This window comes from Hibiscus syriacus, unplaced genomic scaffold (genome assembly GCF_006381635.1).
Source record: "Hibiscus syriacus cultivar Baekdansim isolate YM2019G1 unplaced genomic scaffold, ASM638163v2 tig00000218_pilon, whole genome shotgun sequence".
Classification (NCBI taxonomy): Eukaryota; Viridiplantae; Streptophyta; class Magnoliopsida; order Malvales; family Malvaceae; genus Hibiscus; species Hibiscus syriacus.
In genome coordinates, this window is record NW_024061774.1 from 927,744 (window position 1) to 949,166 (window position 21,423).

A 21,423-nucleotide genomic window follows, 5' to 3' on the forward strand; every position below is an offset into this window, starting at 1 on the left:
GTTTTTGTTTAGGTCAACCGTCTTCACCCTTTGATGTCTTAATCATCGGTGTTGCTCTTTATAACTTGTAATTCATAAAATTTATTTGACTATATATTGCAATATCCTAAATTTGAGGCTAAAAATTTTAGTTTAAATGAATTAAATCAAATTAGAATTTTAGAAGTATAAAATTAACTTTGTAAATCACAATAAATTGTAGGATTGATTGTAGTATTAACCCCAACAATTTTTTTTACTTTTATTGTAATCAATTATCATTTATCATATTTAATATATATATATATATATATATTTACTTATTTCAATTTAATTTTTATATTATTTTGGAATAATTTAGAAGTTATTGGATATAGAGAGGTCTTTTAACATGATAAAGATTATATTGAACTATTAAACTATTATTAAATGTGAAGATGGACTAATTGTACAATATAAAATGAGAATAAAAAAATATCATTCTACTATCTAATTACTAAAAATATATAATAATAATAAATAAATTATTTGTTCACTTAGACACAATTATCGGGTTTAAATCGGGTCAAAGTTTGGTTCGGATCATGTATGGGTAAATTAAATTAGGGTTGCTTTCGATTCAAGTTTTGTTCAGTTCAAGTTTTTTTCGGTTCGGGTTGATTTTTGGTTCGGGGTACTTTCGATTCGAATACTTTTAGTTCGAGTTGATTTCGATTAAACTATAATTATGGTCAGTTTCAGTTCGATTCGATTTATTTTAGGTTTCAGATCAATTTTATGTTATCATATTTGGGTCTACATCGAATCTCAATTCGGGTAATCAGGTACGTGTCAAATTTACCAAGTATATATGAAGGAGTTAAAAGTTGCACGGCATAAGATCATATGGTTTTCTCTTTATTCTCGAGCATGTTATTATTGGGTGGATGGCCTTCCTAGTTGGCTTCTCACAAAAAATAGGTTGTTGTAAATTGGGTATGTTGTGGATGAAAAATGTGTTTTCTATGATAATTTTAAAACCATAAATTATCTTTGAATGTCACTTTTCTAGAAACATTTGGAGGTTATTTTGATAATGTGTAACCTTCAAGAAACTCGATTAGTTGAGAGGATGAGATGGAATGGGCTTCTCGATATTTTAGGAGTAAGTCTTTGATTTCATTTGTCCTTAAAATAATTAGGAAGTTCTTGTTAATTGCGTTTGGAAAGAGAGAAATGAAAGACTATTTAAGAGAATTGTAAGGTACGAGGAGGTGATTCTAGATGTTATTGGGATTGTGAGAGTTAAACTTACTCACAAGAGTATAGATAGGGAGAAATTACTTAATAAATCCAACTCATCATGTCCAAGGACGGAACTTTCTTAGGGTCTAAGGGGATCCGACCCTGATAAAATTTATATATTTAATATAATTTTAGTTTAATAGTATTTTGGTTCATGTAAAAATAAATATTTAAATTTAAAAAATATACAAATTTATTAAATATTTAATTAAGTAGGGGTCGAACTAAAGAATGATAAGCCCGTGTTCTCAAATTTTTGGTCTAATTACAATTTAGGTCATTGTAAGTTTAATTATCAGACAAATTAGAAGTTGTTTTGTGAATTTTGAGTTTTTTTATAAATTTTCGGTGAATACAAGGTAGTATATGTACACAGACTTTCAACTATATGATAATGAATGCTCATACTCCTACATATGCAGTGCTTGAACTCGGGACCTCAAGGATAACAACAATCTCTTAATCAAATAAGGTCGTTTTGGTTCATGCTGAACTTCGAGTTTAAATATCTAATAAGTCTTTAAATAGTATAAGGTTTCGGCCTCTGTCAATATTTAATTTTGGCTCCGTCCCTGACCACGTCATTCATGGACTCAGTGAATGAGATCCACAAATTTTAAATAATTTTCAAATAACCACTCACTTCTAATTTACACGTAGGAAAAGAGGTAAAGATTCACCTTGGAAAAAATAAGATGGACAAATATTATTGATTAAGACCATATATGACGTGGTGAGTCAAGTCTATCTAATAAATTTTCATAGATAGGAGCAATCATTTGATAGACTCGACTGACCACATCATTTATGGATCCAGTGAATGAAATCTACAAATTTTAAAATAACTTCCAAATAATTACACATTCCTTATTTGCAAGTAAGAAATAGATGTAAATAGTAATCTTTGTGTTAGCTGGGATATTTCCTTACAGGGTATCCTAACTCTTTTAGGGTACCTTATTGTTGTAGCAGTTTTTACTGTTTTTTTTTCCAGATAATACACAAACTTATCACACACAAAAAACACATATTCGTGAAAGAGTCGAGACGGTGAGCCATGCGCTGATGGGGTTCTGATAAATACTTGTTTACTATTAAATTGGTTATCTAGCAACTGGTTTAAGTTGAGAGGCACATATTGGTGTGGACATTGTATATGGCTAGCTATTGATCATGGTTCTTGTATTCTAAATAACCGGTAGATATCACTGTTTATTTGCAGATTTCTACTTTCTGTTATCCATCATACAAGTCGGTTAAAACTAGGTATTACCCCTACTTAGCCCTTCTTGACTGGTGTCTAGATCTTGTTGCTTCTGTGGAAACTTACGGTCCTTCAATCAAGCACTCAAAAAAGTCCAATGGGATGTTGAACACGCTTCGCTTGACTTTTGAAGTGAATTCTGGCAGTTATGTTTCTTCCCTCGAGATATTTACGCAACCAATCTTGTACCCTGTCAATGGAAAGTTGAACCTGATGTGGTTGGTAATGACTAACGTTTGTTTTGTAATGGTGTGTGACTACTTTAAAATTATTTACATAGTTATGTGGTAATATTATTAAAATTGAAAGTATGGTAGTTATATCGACACTAACCGCATAGTAAAGTGGTCATTTAAGTAATCTACCCTAAAATTAATTTGGTTCCATGGTCCAAATAATTGAATACTGATGTAAACATGTGGCATACGGCTTCTACCTAACCAGGGAGCCCTTTTCGGGGTGACAAATTGAATTATATATAAATATATATTGCTTTGATTAGCATCTTCTGTAATTGTAATGATCATATTCACAACAATAATTGTCTCCTTTTTTGCTAGGGATATTTTGTTTTACATGCAAAGTCAACAAGATGCAATATAAAAGATGTGTTAGGACCCCAAATCAAGGATTAAAAACTCAAGGGGCTGTTCATTTTCAATAGACAGCTGACGCATTAATACCAAATATGAGCACTGGTAATGTATTTTTCTGCCCTGCTTTGTTTTCTTCAGTGACTATCAAGTTTCTTTCGCATTTATATACGAATGCGTATCCGTTCGATACGAGTATGTCCGATTCTTCCATTCAGGTTCTGAGTACATAATATGTACCGAACAGAGACAATGACGTGAAACTTGGTTTCATATAATTGGTAGCAGTTGGTTTAGCTTTGGCGTGTTGTTGAAGGAGCTCAACAATTTTTGCTCCATTTTCAACTCCCGCCACATTACTTTGACGGGGCAGTTGGGGATCTTTCGTCTTTTTAACTACTTTTTCAAGTCCTTGCAAGTTTTTGCACCTACATTTTGAGTTTTCTCCGATGCAGACCGGAAAGATCCGAGAGTTCTTTTGCAGTGATCAGAGGTCTTCCATGTTGAGGGTTCTGAGAAGAAAACTACGGCATCTTTGCTCGAGAATACAGTGGCTGATGCGGAAGCGGCCGAGGCCGAAGGTCGTGATCCGAAGGCTAGGGAGGTTGAACCCGAAAGTTCATCGAAAAGGAGATGTTGGATCCAAAAGTTCCAACATTGATTTATATGGCAACTTGGGGTTTTGCAATCCTAAAAGACCAATAAGAATTGCAACATTTAATGTTGCTATGTTCTCTCTTGCACCGGCCATTTCAGAAGCTGACGAAGCTGGTTTGCTTAGCTGTGGAGATGATGATTATATCGGATTAAAAGCTCCGTTCAAGTTCGACGTCCATAACGAGTCTCCGAATCATTATCCGAAGAGTATACTCAAGCAATCTCCCCTGCATAACTCTTACAAGCAAAACAAGCTCTCCAGATCAAACCTCAAGGTTTCAATCAACCTTCCTGATAATGAGATTTCATTGGCACAGAGTAAATTTCTTAGCTTCATCGAGGACGTAAACGAGGGCTCATCAGACACAATCAATCGGGGCAATGTTATTATGAGATCGCCGGTCTGTTTGCCTGCGAACATGATCCAATTCTGGAACGAAGGGGGCTCGAAAAACGGCAGAAGCATTGCAGAAGTGCTTAGGGAGCTTAATGCTGATATCTTAGCCTTGCAAGATGTGAAAGCAAATGAAGAACAAGGGATGAAGCCATTATCTGATTTAGCTTCAGCACTCAAGATGAAGTACGTTTTCGCCGAAAGTTGGGCTCCGGAGTACGGAAATGCAATTCTCTCGAAATGGCCGATCAAACGATGGACCGTACAAAAGATAGCCGACGACAACGATTTCAGGAATGTGCTCAAGGCCACCATTGTTGTACCATGGGCTGGAGATGTGAACTTCTATTGCACTCAACTCGATCATTTAGATGAAAACTGGAGAATGAAGCAAATCAAAGCAATAATTGAATCAAACAACTCCCCCCACTTATTACTTGGAGGTTTAAACTCGCTTAATGCATCAGATTACTCATCAGAAAGATGGACAGATATAACCAAGGTAATATTTCTCGGTTTTCGATTTTACTCAAACTCTTGATCCGACATAAAAAACTTGTATCCAATACTAACCTGGATTTTGGGATGTCGATATCGCAGTACTACGAGGACATAGGCAAACCAAGACCTAGAGCTGAAGTAATGAAGCTGCTGAGGGGAAAAGAGTATGTAGATTCCAAAGACTATGCTGGTGAATGTGAACCAGTGGTCATCATTGCCAAAGGCCAAGGTAATATGATCAGATCACAATGCATTTTTTCGCCATTTTTCTTTCGTTTTTCGGATCTTTTTAACAGTTTCGAGTTTGATTTACAGATGTTCAAGGAACCTGCAAATACGGGACACGAGTCGATTACGTTTTAGCATCGTCGAACTCTCCGTATACCTTTCTTCCCGGATCGTACTCTGTGATTTCATCGAAAGGTACTTCGGATCACCATATCGTTAAGGTCGATATTGTGAAAGAAAGTGAGAAATCTCAGCAAAATATCATAAAAAAGAATCTGAACGTTGCCCACAAGCTAGTATGTTTAACGGACTGAAGATGCTTTAGAAACATATGGAACATAAATGCTTGATGTTTTATTTCTCTTTCTCCTTAATTTTCTCACATTGTCATGTATGATGCAAAAAACTGCATCTATATCAGTATTTATTTCTGATTTCGACCATATTTCTCTGAAATTAATCTAAGATATATATTAAGCTTTCATTTTTAACGAGCTTTCATTTTTTCCCCTATTTTTTTCTTTTGATTTCGTGCTAAAATTATTTCAGACACTTTACTATCAAATATATTTACTAAGTCATTTGGTTGGTACACAACCAGTGGCTAAACGGCATGCGTCAACCATTGGGCAGAATTATAAAGCCAGCTGTTAGAAAGGTCTAATATAAACGTTCATTTATTAAATTTATATAAAAATAAAATAAAATATTTTTAAGTGAAATTCAAACAGTTGTTTATCTAACAGTTTTTATTAACTATTAAAAAAGTTGGTATTAATTAATCAATGATTAGAATCAAAGACGTTCACACTTCACGGTGTAACCAAATAAGATATTAGGTGATAAATTATTCTCCGATTTCACTAAAATAAATATAAATTTTAAAAAAAAAACGCTTCAGTTTGTATCGATAGAGTCGGAAATATTTTCTAAATATTCATACAAATTAGACACCTCAAAATTATATTCAGTTTGAACTTGAAAAAAGTAATTTTTTAAGAACACGAATAATTTCAATCTCTTATATTTTTATTTAGAAAAGGTAAAAGAGAATTGATGTTGGGGAAGAAACCAACCAATCAAACACAAGCATGAATACAACTAATGTTATTTCTCTCTCTATAACTCCTATTAAAAATTATGACAAGCAAAGCACAAAATATGTTCTCTAGCAACACTAATAAACTACAAATCAATCAATGCAACCAAAAAAAAGCAATAAATCGAGAGACATATTTTTACATGGAAAACCTCTATAAATCAAGGGTAAAAACCACGAGACTTTATAGTTCGATCAAAAGCTCCACTTTCATCAAAAGTTCAACTACAAGATCACAATATCCAGTCTACAATAAGCATTCAACTCCAACAAGACTAATAACTAGTAAACTTTAGCAAAAGAGAAAAAAAATTAGAGAACATCACCAAAAACACAACTGTCGTAAAATGATGATTCCCATAGTTACATGACTCGGATGAAAAATCCAACAGTACAAAGTCAAGAACACCAAGTCGTCTAGTTGTTGTCCAAAAATTAGCTCAATCGAATCATAAATGAACCTCCGTCAAAGAGTTGATTACTGTTGCATCAAGCTTCAAAAATCTATTTTTTCTCCACTCTTTTTCTCTCGAATACGAGCTTCTCACATAGCTTTAAAAATCTTTTTTTTAATGTATTTGATGTTTTCCACTTTTTCCCACACGCAAACTAAAAAGTGCTTTTAACCAAAGTCAAAAAGACTTTAAAAGTGGTAGAGAAAGCAAAAACCAAACAAATGAAAAAAAAATATGCAACCCATTTTTAAGTTGGGTTAACTGGTGATGTGTTTCCCACATAGTGAGATTCGCACTCAACCCTCCAACTGTCAGGATTACCTCCATGTCGGAGGTCAAACAACATGCTTCAAACTTCCCTCTTGGTAAGACTTTCGTCAACATATCAACACCATTATCATTAGTATGAATCTTCTCAACCTCTAATAGTTTAGTTTCAAGAACATCTCATATCCAATGGTACCTCACATCAATATGCTTAGATCTAGTATGAAAAGTTGAGTTCTTACCAAGATAAATCGCGCTCTGACTATCACAATATAGGACATACATCTCCTGAATAAAACCATTTTTCATTCAAAAGCATCTCATTACATGTTTCAATCATTGTAATGAACTCTGACTCAATGGTGGATAATGCAACACTCTTTTGCAATCTTAATTGCCATGCCATAGTTTCCCATGCATAAGTGATCAAATAACCTAAAATACATCTCCTCGAGTCAATGTCTTTGGTCATATGTTAACTTGTATATCCAACAAGAACATGTTTCTCATTGCCTAAACAAAGTTTCGAGTTGGAAGTGAAATAAAGATATCTCATAATCCACTTTACTGCATTCTAATGCTCTCTGCCTGAATTAGAAAGTGTAACACCCCCAACCCGTACCTGACCCGGATACGAGTCTGAGATGTCACGTTGACTTTTTAAAACAATATTCTTACAAAATAACAAAACATTTGGACTTATATTAAGAAAATACGATAATATATCGTTGAATTATGTTTCATTATAACAAATTTAAGACAAAAACGTTTTATGAATAGTATTATATTGTATGAATAGTACTATAATGTATGAATAGTACCGTGAACAGTTCTACAGTGCACCGATGCACTGCTACAGTACCTTCAACTCAACTTATATAAAACTCATAAAAATTTAAGCTTCCATCAGTATAAAGTTATCATCTACATAAATACGTTTAAAACATTACAAAACTCAATCAAAGCATAAATACTTAATTTACTGACTTTGTTTACATGCCAACCTATTTATCACATAATAATACATACTGTATAATTTACTTTTGATCTGATAGTTGTAGGAGTAATGTTGTCCCAGCTATCTAACCTTGCTTGTCTATCTTCTCTGATCCTACGTGTGAAACACTCACACGCTAAGTCATCGACTTAGTGAGACATAATAATAATGACAATAAAATATAATGAAAATGTCATAATGAAATGCAATATCATGAAATCATATATTCAATCCATGCAAATTGCATAACCATGTATCTTACCCATAATCTGATCAAATTAACCATCATGAATTCATATAATAAGTTCAATAGCCTATGATACAATACTGAGAACCTGAGGTATGTAAGTACTGTGAGGTTGTGCACTATGATGTCACCACAGCTCGTATAAATTGCACCGAAGTGCCGCTTAGAATTGCATCGTAGTGCCATATAAAATTGTCCATAAGGACTACATAGAAATTCCTTAAGAATCATATACATATACCAAAGATCAAGTAGGTGTCCCAAAAGACCTCATACATGTTCCAAAGAATACATATATGTCCCGAAGGACCGCGTAAATCCTCAACTCTTGGCATGCCAACTATACATGTAGTTCTCATCTACATAGCATGGGCTTTCACAATTCACATAGTGTAACTCATAGACATATTATTTCCATACCTTTATCACATAGCTCATATAACTTTTCATGCATATTCATGTCACATAATGCATATGGAATGAACGCATATAATGTTTCATAATATGAAATGAATCATATATCAAAAGTATTAAATCTATACTTATCACAAGTCTAGAACTGAATATATTTCTATAATCATGATATGCATATGCACTCACCTATATTTCCTTTCCTTTCCCTCGATCAATCTTACTTGTCACTTGTTTCGAAACTCGTTTAGGCTATGTATCTATATAAATATAATTTTCAAGATGATTATCAAAAACCTAAACCTTATACTTCGATGTTATTACTTAAACGAATTTAATAGACCCATATTCACTTTTTTCCTTTAGGAGTGTACCGATGCACTATGGGTGCATCGGTACCCAAAATAGCTTCGAAATTTTCATGCATCGATACCTGAAGCTGTGTATCGATGCACCCTCAAAATTAGTCTTAGTGCATTAATACCCATTCATAGTGTATCGATGCACCTGTCAACAATACACTGGTTTCACCCAAAAATTCCACAACTTTTCATTAAATTTCCTCATATAAAACTCATTTCATACCACTAAACTCAACTACAACCATTTTAACTAACTTTTATCATTCCAATACTTTATTACCTCCCATATCTCATCCAAATTCTTAAAACCAAGAATCTTACTAAATTTTCCATGTAATTCAAACTTATTTCTAACACTTATAACTTCTTATTCACACCTATGACAAGTCAAATTCAACTTCTAAATTCATTTATACATCCTTATTCAAAATTTCACTTATCCACTTCTTATCTTTAATTCTTCATAACTTACAAATCTTTGAGTTTCTATGACATTTTTCATCTCCATTATATTTCTTAAGTCTTCCTTAACCAAAATTGTACTTAAATTTTAAGGATTAACCAAAAGAAATTCAACTTACCTTGGCTTGGGTGTTTCACGTTGGAGAAGAAGAGAAATATATGGAAACATTTGTTTCCAAAACATGATCCATGTGGGTTATAAAAATAACCCCAAATAATATTTTATTTCATCATTTGTTCAATGACTCATTTACCTCTTTCTTTATCCTTTATTTACTAATTTATCATACACAATTAGTTCCTTCACTTTTCAATTTATCTAATCTAGTCATTGAATTTTAAAATCATACACTTTAATCACAAACTCGATATTGAGGATGTTACAGAAAGAAATTGACTAATTGTACCAACATCGTAAGCCAAGTTTGGTCTCGTGCATACCACCGCTGATGAGTGTTCATAATCATTAATATTTGCTCGTTATTTCTTCGATCTTGGGGATTCATTTCTGCTGATTTGGTTGTGTTATGCTTATTTTCGTGCAGTGCCTTACTTTCCAGAATTAGTAATAAAATGGACGCATTCTGCATTTTTTTATTATTTGGTCACAACTAGAGACATGGGCACGACTCTGGGCACGACACGGTCTGACGTGGTAGTTTCTAAAAGGTTCATTCAGCGACGGTTTCTAGAAGATCTACTCAGCGCGCCTTCTGGAAGATGGACGAGCAGAGTTGCATTGAGAGACTTGTTTAAAGTTTGAATTTAGGAAAAAATAATTATCTTTAGGATTATTTTATTTTAATTTCTTTGTTTATACTTAGGCTTTGAGAGGCTATAAATACCCTCTTGGGGTAAGCCTAAACACACATCTCAGATTACAACTTTCTTCTTCTTTCTAGTTTTATTAAAAACTTTCTCTTTTATTTTACTTTTTTCAATTTGTTTTTTTATTTTAAAGCTTTGTTTTTAAATATGCTAAGTATGACTTTTGTCATGCTTAGCTAATTTTCTCATAAGCCGAGAGCTAAAACGATAACTCAATTCCATCGGGAGAATTGAAACAGGCCCTTAATATCTTTGGAATATCTCTCTCAATCTTTGCGTTTTTTTCAAAATCAAAACGGTTTTCAAAATCAAAGATAGACTTTGGTCAAGATTGTTGTTGCGATTAAAGTGTGGGAGGAAGGATCGGCTTATTGAAAGAACATTGGACTTCCTTGGAACACACCTGGCGAGATAGCTTCGCCAAGAGGGAATTGAGTTCGGAATTGACGGTTATAGAAGCAACAATCCGAGTCGATCGCCATGAACTTAAACGGTAATTGATCTACGACAATTGATGTTGATTAGATCAGTTTGCGAATACGGAATTAAAGATTACCTTGGGTACTTGGTATACAAAATAGAGTCACGAGGATTACCCTTGCAGACAAAGTAACCAACGTGAATCCCGAAGGAAAAATCTAATTCGATGATTTAAAGGAAATTGAGTCAAAGCGAAGCTTGAGGCTATTTTTTACCATATCCATTTACAATCTTTACTCTCATATTTTTACTTTAATTGTCTTCATTTATTTAATCTCTTTTACTACTTAATCGTATTTTAAACAAAACCCCTACTACTTTTCACCTGGTTAAAACCATTCAAACATAAATTTGGAATTTTACCAAGTCCATGAGGATCAACCCTTACTTCTCTTTACTACGAATTTCCTTATTTATTAATTGAGAATAAGGAATTTTATTTGACATCTAAACAAATGCTGTCAACCGCATACATCAAACTATCCACGACTAAAGAGTAAAAATTATGCATATCTTCTTTCTCATTTTCTGTGGGAGGACTATGTTTGACACTCACGCTTTAGTTTTGTCCATACTGAATCTCTGAATTACTTTCTCAATGTGCCTGACTTGTGGTAAATATAATTTTTTTACCTTTCGATTGCGTTTCAATCTTACAAGAATTTGCTTTGCTAGCCTCAAATCCTTCATAACAAAGGATTTACTCAAGTTCTTCAACTTCTCAATTCTAGAAGTATTACGGCAACAATAAGCATATCATCAATATAGAACAAAAGGATAATGAAATCATCATCATAGAACATCTTAACAAAAACACAATGATCAGAAGTAGTCTTTTTGTAGTCTTGCTTCCCCATAACAGACTCAAACTTCTTGTGTCATTGCCTTGGAGCTTGCTTCAAATCATAAAAGCTCTTCTTCAATTTACACACATAGTCCTCTTTTTCTTATGAAACAAAACCCTATGGTTGCTCCTTGTAAAACTCTTCCTCCAAATCATTATGAAGAAAAGTAGTTTTCACTTCTATTTGTTCAACCTATAAGTCATAAAAAGTTGTTAATTAAAGTATATTTTTTATAGAGAACATATTTACAATTGGAGAAAATATTTCTTCAAAATCAATCCTTTTTCTGACTATAACCCTTGACAACCAATCTAGTTTTGTATCGTGGAGATAAAGACTTTTCTTCTTATTTCAATCTATAAACCCATCAATTCTTCAAAACTCTCTTGTCATTAGAAAATTTCACTAACTCAAAGGTATGGTTATCATACAAGGATTAAAGTTCATCTTTCATTGCTTCAACCCATTGATCTTTGCACTCACTCTCCACAGCCTCTTCATAACATTCAAGTTTTTTCCTTTCAGTCAAAAGAACGTACTCATTAGAAGAATACATGTCAGAAGATCGCCAATAGCTAGAAGACCTTCAAAGTGAAACTGCTGATGCAACTGTAGGTGCTTGTTGTTAATTATTCACAGCATCAGGAGCATCAAAGTCACCTATGTCTTTTTGGTCATCATTTACATCACCACAGGCATCATCTTGAAAATCATCATGCACATCAACTTGAATAGGATCTGATGAAAGGTTTAGGGGAACCAAATTCACGTTGATCAAGTCATCACTATCATGTGAATCCATTTTCTATGTCTTATCAATATCATCAATAGTTTGATCCTCAATGAAGACCACATCTTAACTTCTCAGGAGCTTTTTTTGAACTGGATTATAGAGTCTATAACCAAACTCACCATTTAGACCATAAGAAATAAAGATGCATTATTGAGTCTTGGCATCCAACTTGGATCTTTCATCCATTGAAATATGAATAAATATTTTACAACCAAAAACACGTAAGAGAACCCATCTCTACCAAACCAAACTTTATATGGTACATCACCCCGCAAAGGAACACTATGGGACAAATTAATCATATATGCTAATGTATTCAAAGCTTGAGCCCAAAATGATCTTGGAAGTTTTGCATCTGAAAGCAAACTAACTCTCTCAATTAATGTTCAGTTCATTCTTTAAGCTAAACCATTCAATTGTGGAGTCTTTAGTCGTGTACTATGATGTATGGTTCCCTATTACAGACAATACTCATGAAATGGCCATGTGTACTCACCACCATTATCAGTACAAATACATTTTAACTTTTTTTCTAATTTACTTTTAATTTATGCCTGAAACAGTTTAAAAGCCTCAAAAACTTGGTCTTTGGACTTTAAAGTGTAGACCAACAACTTTCTTGAACAATAATCAATTAAAGTCATAAAATAAAGTGTACCACCATGTGACATTAACTTTATCAGACCACAAACATCTAAATAGTCCAACTCTAGCAACTTTGATCTTCTATAAGAAAGACAACTTCTAAAATAAACTCTTCTTTGCTTTCTTACTAGACAATTAGAACAATTCTTCAGTGTAGCATTTTTCAAACCTGAAAGTTGATTCTTCTTGACTAAACAATTAAGCACTTTCTCACTAATGCGACTAACCTATTTATGCCATAACTCGATTGAGTTATCATTCACCTATCACATTCACAGCCTCTAGAGAAGTCGAAGCCTGCATCAAATACAAATTTGAGCTCTTCTTTCATCGAGCCATAACCAATAAGCTTTTAGTCAGCTTGTACTGCCCCTCACTGAAGGTGTTACAAAATCTTTCATCATCAAGCTTTCCTACAGAAATCAAATTCAAGCGGATATTGAGTACAGTCTAATATCTTTGAGATTTAACCTTGTTCCATTATTACTCACCAAGCTAACATCTCTCATACCAATAACTTGAACCAAACCATCATTACTCATCTTCAAGACCCAAAATACTATGAGTAGGAGATGTGAAAAAATCCCTCCTCGACTTGACACGAATTCAAGCACCAGTATCAATCACCCAACTAGTCTCATCGCATTCTAGGTTGACCAAATTCTCATCAGAAATAACCAACAGATTTTCACGAGTAATAATAGAAACACACTTGGATGTTTTATCATCCTTTCGGTTGTGTTTATCACCACCACCTTTGTTCTCTCTCTTCCATTTAAAGCAATATTTCTTGATTTAACCTTTCTTACAAAAATAATGAAACTCAAGATTCTTGTATCTCAATCCTAACTTGTTTCAGCTTCTATCTCCACCATTTCTATCTTTGACTTTGTTTCTCTCCCTATTCTTTGTAGCCAAAACCTCATACTGTGATGTAGAACCCAAATACCTTCTTCTAACATCTTTAATCAATACATAACTCTTAGCCAAATCCAAATTAATAATACTTTGTGAAGTAGAATTAATGAGCAAGACCTAAAAAGTCACCTAAGAGTTCGTTAGAGTAGCAAGCAACGAGATCTCTTAAATCTTATCATTAAATTTGACACCCATACCAAGAAACCGATTCATCACACTCTGAAATTCACTAACATATTCAGTTGTAGATGTTCTTTCCTTTTATTTCAATGCCATCATTTTCTTCAGCAAAAACTTATTATTGTCTGACCTCGAAACATACAAGTTTTTCTCATAATATGTGAACATGTGTCTCTTGATCAATGTGGTTGTAAACATTCTCTTCAACAAATTGCTGAATAAAGCCAGTACACATCTGTCGATGCCTAAATTCTCATTCCTCATCCCTTTTCAAATCGGGTTTTTGAGTAGCAAAAACATATAGGTGCAAAGCTCTCACGAACAACAGGTTTTTCATTTTATTCTGCCAAAGTTGATCATCCATGTCATTCAACATAATCATATTTATCATATTAATCTCCATAATTATCTAACACAATAACCAATCTTTGATGTCAATTTGTTAGAAAAGAAACAGAACAACCAAACATAAGTTCCAATTTTCTTTCTCTCATATAACTTCAGTTCAAAATTATGACAAACACAATAACACAAAACATGTTCTCTAGCAATGTAATCAACTACAAATCAAGCAAGTCAACCACAAAAACAATATATCGAGACACTAATATTTTTACATGGAAAACCCCTCTAAATTAAGGATAAAAATCATAAAACTTTAGGGTACGATCAAAAGCTCCACTATCATTAAATGTTCAACTACAATATCACAATATCCATGGAAAACCCCTCTAAATTAAGAATAAAAACCATAAAACTTTAGGGTACGATCAAAAGCTCCACTATCATCAAATGTTCAACTACAATATCACAATATCCAGCCTCCAACAAGCATTCAAATACAACAAGGCTAATAACTAATAATCTTTAGCAAAAGAGAGAAAAATTGGAGAACATCACAAAAAAAAATTGTTTTAAAATGATGATTCACGTTGCTACAGGACTCAGATGAAAAATATGGACGTATATAGTCAAGAACACAAAGTTGTTTAATTGTTGTCCAAAAATCAGGTCAATCAAACAAAGGATAGGCCTCCGATCAAATAGTTAATCATTTTTTCATCAAGCTTCAAAAATCCATTTTTCTCTACAATTTTCTTTCGATTATGAGCTTCTCATTCAGCTTTTAAAATATGATTTTTATGTATGTGTTCCTATCCAATCTTACCCACACACAAGCTAAAAGCGACATTTTTACTCCCTAAAAACAACTTTAAAAGTGACGAGAAAACAAAAAACCAAACAAAACAACAGTGATGGGTTCCCCATTGGGGCCCACACCTAGCATTAAATGATTAATTTGGATTCACAATTATTTAACTTTTTTTTCTTTTACTAAATTGACAATCATTACCTTTAGTTATCTACACTAAAAATTTCTTACTCTCATCAAATTTACTGACATTTAAAGAAATGTATAACCTTACAAAATCTTTAAAAATTTATACCCAAAATATTAAATACACAATCTCCTAAAAAAATAGTACATATAAAGCACACTAAAATAAAAGCACAACTAAGTAAATATGTTTGGACAAAATTAAACTCTCACCCAAAGAATATTTGAACAATAATGACAATAAAGCTTAAAAGTGTCTAACAACGAAAATTACAACAATTAAGTTACAAAAAACTCTTTGACGTTGGTATGTTGTTTCAATAATTTTCTTCTTGATGTTGAGATGTCTTAAGTTTATCTTTATATCATTTCTTTGATTACAAGTTGTTTGAATGTAAAAGACTCGTTGAAGATAAAATGCATCAATCTTTTTTCAAAATTTTAATCGTTGTTGTCGATACCGTTTTTCGCTCAGGTGGGGAAAAACTTGTACAACTTTTAAAAATGATTGGTTTTTCTTTGAAAAGTTTTTAGAAAATGTTGGGAATCACCACCAATCATTTTAAAGTACGATTGTAACACCATAAAAATCGAGTAATTTTAATAAAATAGTTTTCATCAAAATACTAAGTTTGGGGTCTATAAAAACCAGAAAATAGGTTCATGAGTCGGTTATGTGTGGGAAAGGGTTACCACCACAACAACGCCAAAAAATTGGTACCTAGTTGATTATCCTATATTTAAGATCGGAAAATTTGAGTTTGAATTTTTATTTAATTTAGAAATCACTATGGATGCAAAGTTTAAGAGGGTGCTCGTTTATTAAAGCCAATAATATTCACCCCTAGCATGAATGTGAGAGATCAATTACTTTTCCCAATAACCGAACAGTGCCTCCGAGTTTAAGAAAAAAATGATGAAGGGTTTTAAAAAAGATGTCGACCTACTTCGAGAATCACCAGCAGTCACCCCTGACCATAATGCGGATGATACACTCTTAACTCATTGGTAAATGAACATTGCCTTGTTTTGAAGACATGATGTAATCAAACAATCAATTATTTAAGCTAATTATACTAGGTAATTAATTAAGCCTAAAGTGTCAAATTATGAAAATTAAAGAACTTAGGGGACTAAACCTAAAATGAAATCTCTAATATTAATCCTAAATTTTTTAACCAATTATTGAATCAAATAATCAAAACGGTCACTCTAGCATGTTAATGCGAAAACCAAATCGAATTATTTCCTAAATTAAAGGACTGAGTATAATTCTACCTAAAATGGAGGTTCTAATTAGCCTAATTGATTATGTCAAATGATAACCTAATTTCAAAGTTCAGGAATTAAAGGGAAAGAGTTCTAAAATTTAGGGACTAGTTCTAAAAGAAGTACTAATTAAGGACTAAGCAGGAGTAATCTAAACTTAAAAGCATTAAAAAACTAGGACGTAAAAGAAATATACTAAAACGTATTCATATTATACTAACATGGCATGATAGGAATTAAATCGAAAGTAAAACAAAATTAATAAGCAATAATACTAAAATTATAAATAAAATGGCACAAATTAAGGACATGCAAAACACTCTAAATAAAAATAAGGACATGCAATAATACTAAAATTAAATCACCTTTTCACAAAAAATGCAAAACAGCAAAATAAGGACATGCAATTCGAAATAAAAATAAAAAGAATACCACATAGGACTAAAGTCAAAAACACTCTAAATGACCGATGGCTTAAACGCAATTAACCCAGAAAATTAATTCATGATAACGAATGAAACATAAAAATGCAAAATAGCACATTAAGGACATATAAATTTGAATAAAAAAACAAAATGGCACAACTTAGTGATCAGAATGTAAATATGGGCTTAAAATTCAAGGGCTTAGCATGATTAGTCCTAAAATCAGAGATATGTAACCCATTTCTTCTCCATTCTATGAAAATCTCAAATCTGAACCTAAAAACAAAACCCATTTCACGCATAACTCTCTCAATAACAGGATGTCATCCGCAAAAAACAAATGAGAAATGTCGGGGCTACCTTTGGAATTACGAAACGGCTTCCAAACCTTAGACTCTGTTGCTTTTTGAATAACCTACGCCAATTTCTCTATACATAACACAAACAAATATGGTGAAAGTGGATCACCTTGCTGAATTTCCCGAGATGGTATAAAATATTTCGATTGCTCGCCATTCCATAAGATCTGAGTCGATACAGCGGTAGCACATTGCATGATCAAATCTGGAAGCTTCTCTGGAATACCAATATCAGACAATGTAGCAGCAATGATACTCCACTCCAGTCGATCATAAACCTTTTCTAAATCAATCTTCAGTGCCATCCACCCAGATTTACCTGTTTTCCTTCGCATACAATGAATTACATCCTGAGTGATTACAAAATTATCAGTTATTGTACGGCCAGGAACAAAACTCGTCTGGTTCTCTGACATCCAAGTCAGAATAAACGATTTTAGACGGTTCACTATAACCTTTGTAATTGTTTTGTACACCACATTTCAAAGGTTAATCGGTCGAAATTGGCTCTCCTCTTCTGGATTAGGAACCTTTGGCAACAAAACCAAGAGGGTTTTGTTTATGTTCGGCGAGACATTCCCCTCACTGAACGCTTTGTGAACACACTTGAAGACAGGGGCCAACGACAGACCAATTTTTTTTGGTAAAACCCCGCTTGTAACCCATCTACTCCTGGCGCCTTGAAACTACCCACATCAAACATCGCTTTTTTGGCTTCCTCAAAACGAAACAGGAGCCATCAAAGAGTCGTAATCCGCATCCCTTAATCGTTTGAAACAACCCCGCACTTTAAAACCGGATCCTGAGACACCTGAGGATGTGAAAAAAGACTGATAATAATTACGAACTATACCGATCAGCTCATCAGACTTTGTACACAAACTGCCATCCCCTCGCTTAAGCACAGAGATTTCATTTGTCCTTCGTCTAGATAAAGTCACAGCATGATAAAATTTTGTATTCCTATCCCCAAACAAGACCCGATGAGTGCTGCCTTTTGACGCCACAAATTTTCCTCCTGATCCAGGACATTTACGTATTCATCTTGCAACTCCGCCCTTAACTCAACCAAGAAACTATTATAATTTATAAGACTTGCTGAGTACCTTGTCAAGACCCCGAATTCTCGCCAAAATCCGTTTCTTCCTTTTCCCGATGTGACCAGAAGTTTCCATATTCCAGACCTTGGCGCACGTTTAAATGCAAGGACATTTTCCTCAATCGAACCCTCCCAGGACCACGACTCATGTAATAGGTCCTGAAACTTCGGATGATCCTGCCAAGCCGCTATAAATCTAAAAGGACGATTCAACGGTTTCTGTCTTGGCTCCCAAATTTCAAAAAGAAGAGAGCGGTGATCTGACCCAATCTGTTCCAAATGCATAACCCTCGACACAGGGAATCGAGAAATCCAATCATAACAACCCAGACACCGATCAAGACGCTGTTGAACATTACCCCTAGACCAGATAAAAGGAGGACCAAAGAAACCCAAATCCTATAGACCACAATCATGAACAAACTCATCAAATAAAAGACTACCATTGTTATTCAACGAGCTCCCATCAGAACGCTCACCGACATCCAAAATAGTATTAAAGTCGCCCCCTAGAATCCAAGGTGCATTATTCCCCGGATCCACCTTAGCAAGTTGATCCCATAAGGTACGACGTTTTTACGCTTGAGGACTCGCATAAGCCGCCATAAATTGTACCCAATCTTCCTTACTATCAAACAAAACTCTACCATTAATGAACTGATTCGAAATGTGCCTTACCTCCGTTTATACCGACTCCCTCCATAACAACCAGATTCCACCACGGAAACCATGGGATTCCATTCAAAACGAATTTGCAAAACCGAACTTAATAATAACTTTGTCCGCACCTAAACCAGAGATCCGTGGCTCAAATAAAGCCACCACATCAACCCAATTCATTCTAACAAGATTCCTGAAAATTCTCCCAAAAGCAGGACTAGCGTCGCCCTGACAATTCCAAAAAATAAATGACATTAATAATAATAAAAGATAAAAAACACGAGACTTACTGCTAGGCGGTCGGACTTAATTGCCCTCGATTCACCAACGGCTCAACTGGGGTTCCATTCACATTATCCCCCAAGCCTTCATCCTCAATCACACATTCCATTGGCATCGGTTGTCTCGCAGTGAATGAAGAATCCCTTCGATCCTACAATCGAACGTGCGTACCAATGAGATCGATCTGATTCGACAACTGTTGGACCCATTCAGTCGAAAAAACCTTCGATTGGGCCCTACTTTCAGGTGGTTTCCGAATTTGAAGAACCTTTCTAGCAATATCCTTTACCGTCCGATCCCCTGTACTTCGGGTTTTTCCGAATCTTTTAGTAGCCAAATTATTATCATAGCCAGGTTCATTAATAGCCACTGCAGCATGTGCACCTCGATCTTGATCCACTTTGTGATTAGCTACTTTGACCGCTTGTCCCTCATGCAAAGGAACAACGTCACCGGTAATAGTAATAGCAGGAAGAGTCTCCACCGACTTCAACCTTTTTGTAGGATTCGACACAAGATAAACTGCGTTTTTCACCGCCTTTTTCACTTGATTATTCTTAGAGCTAATCTCTTTACCTGACAAAGCTTGTTTACCCTTTGAGTTCACTTGGCCTGTACCTCCTTCTCCACTCTTTCAGGTAGAGTATCTTTCGACGTGCCTTGCTCATTCCAGCCCAGCACCCCAAATCTCGAACCATTAACCTGACCACCCGTATGATCCGGACCAGCACTGTCCCCCTTAGGTGTAGATCGGCGCTTCCTCCCTTGCAAAATCATCCACGGTCCATAAAGTTCATCACCCTTTCCATTCTCCACCGACATCCTCTCCTGATAACCTCCATCGCAACCGGTTTAGCAGCTGGAGGGTTCAAAGTAGGGCAAATCTCCTTCGTGTGACCATAGATACCAACCCATAACATATTTGAGTGAGCCCCTCATACTCAATCTTCTGGATGAAATAATCTATGCCAATACAGGGTCGTAGAGGCTTGTTGAGATCGACCATAATCGCCAACCTCGCAAATTCACCATGGTCCCGGGCTTCGGTATTGTAGTCCACCTTGGCAATACGCTGAAATAACGCCTTGCAATAATATCTGTAAGAGAGACCAGGTAATCGCACCCAGACAATAACCTTAAAAAGATGTTTCTCGGATGTGGAGAATGACCTACTCCAAGGTTGCACCGTCAAATAGCTCCTGTATATCGTCCAAGGACCTTTCGTTAGAACCGTCACGTAATCCCTTTCATCCTCAAACTTAACCAAAAAATAGTTATTTTCCAAATCGACAAGTTGAAGCTCACCATGTGATATCCAAAATGCATGAATTCAAGTGAGGAGAGTATTATACCCAATCGATCTGCCTAATAGTCGCACACTCGCACGATAATTGAATTCCCCATGTTGTTATCAATTTGTTCATGAACTCGTTCTGAAAACGAAAGCTTCGGGAATGGCCCCGACTCATCGACATGGCAATCTTCATCCAACACAACCACCTCATCTGTTTTGAAATCAATACCAAATCGTCCCCTAGGGTTTTGTTCAACCCGCTTAGACGTGATTGCAGACTGCAAGTATACGATGCTTTGCCTTTTCCTTCTTGCACTTCGTTATCGCCTGTAACCAAGTCAATCACTTCAGTTCCTTTTGTTCATGTCCACAGCACCATTCGTACCACTGTCGTCACCATGCATCTCGCTATAATGGGACACAATCGCATTGCTTTCACCTTCTATAATTCCTTGTTGGTTCCCCGCTGCAGCAACGTTTTTCGTCCTCTCCATGGCCACAAGACCAACGACTGTTTCTGCCAGTGTCGGTGGCCGACCACCTGTGCCACCATAAAGTTGCAATCTAGGGTTAATACGTCGTTAGGGTTCCTGCCCCATTAGTGTTTTCCATTTTTTCTCGCACCTTTAAATCAAATTTTAATAACTAATTAGATGCATCACCCTTATTTTGGAAAAAATGGTTAAATTAGTTTAATATGTTTCAAGAAAAAAAATAAAAAAAAATTGCTTACCTATTATATTTAAAAGTAATAAAATTAAAATTTTGAATCTTATTCTTAAATTTCAAGATTCGTCACTCTTTACA

General features: G+C 34.7%; 1 protein-coding gene across 1 annotated transcript; it reads left to right on the forward strand.

Annotated features, from left to right (window-relative positions):
* The first annotated feature begins 3,351 nt into the window (after positions 1–3,351).
* On the forward strand, positions 3,352–5,219 carry LOC120153692. Its single transcript, XM_039165628.1, has 3 exons — positions 3,352–4,673; positions 4,772–4,901; positions 4,988–5,219. The coding sequence occupies exons 1-3, from the start codon at positions 3,570–3,572 to the stop codon at positions 5,212–5,214; spliced, it is 1,461 nt and encodes a 486-aa protein (XP_039021559.1). The 5' UTR covers positions 3,352–3,569; the 3' UTR covers positions 5,215–5,219.
* Positions 5,220–21,423: the final 16,204 nt, after the last annotated feature.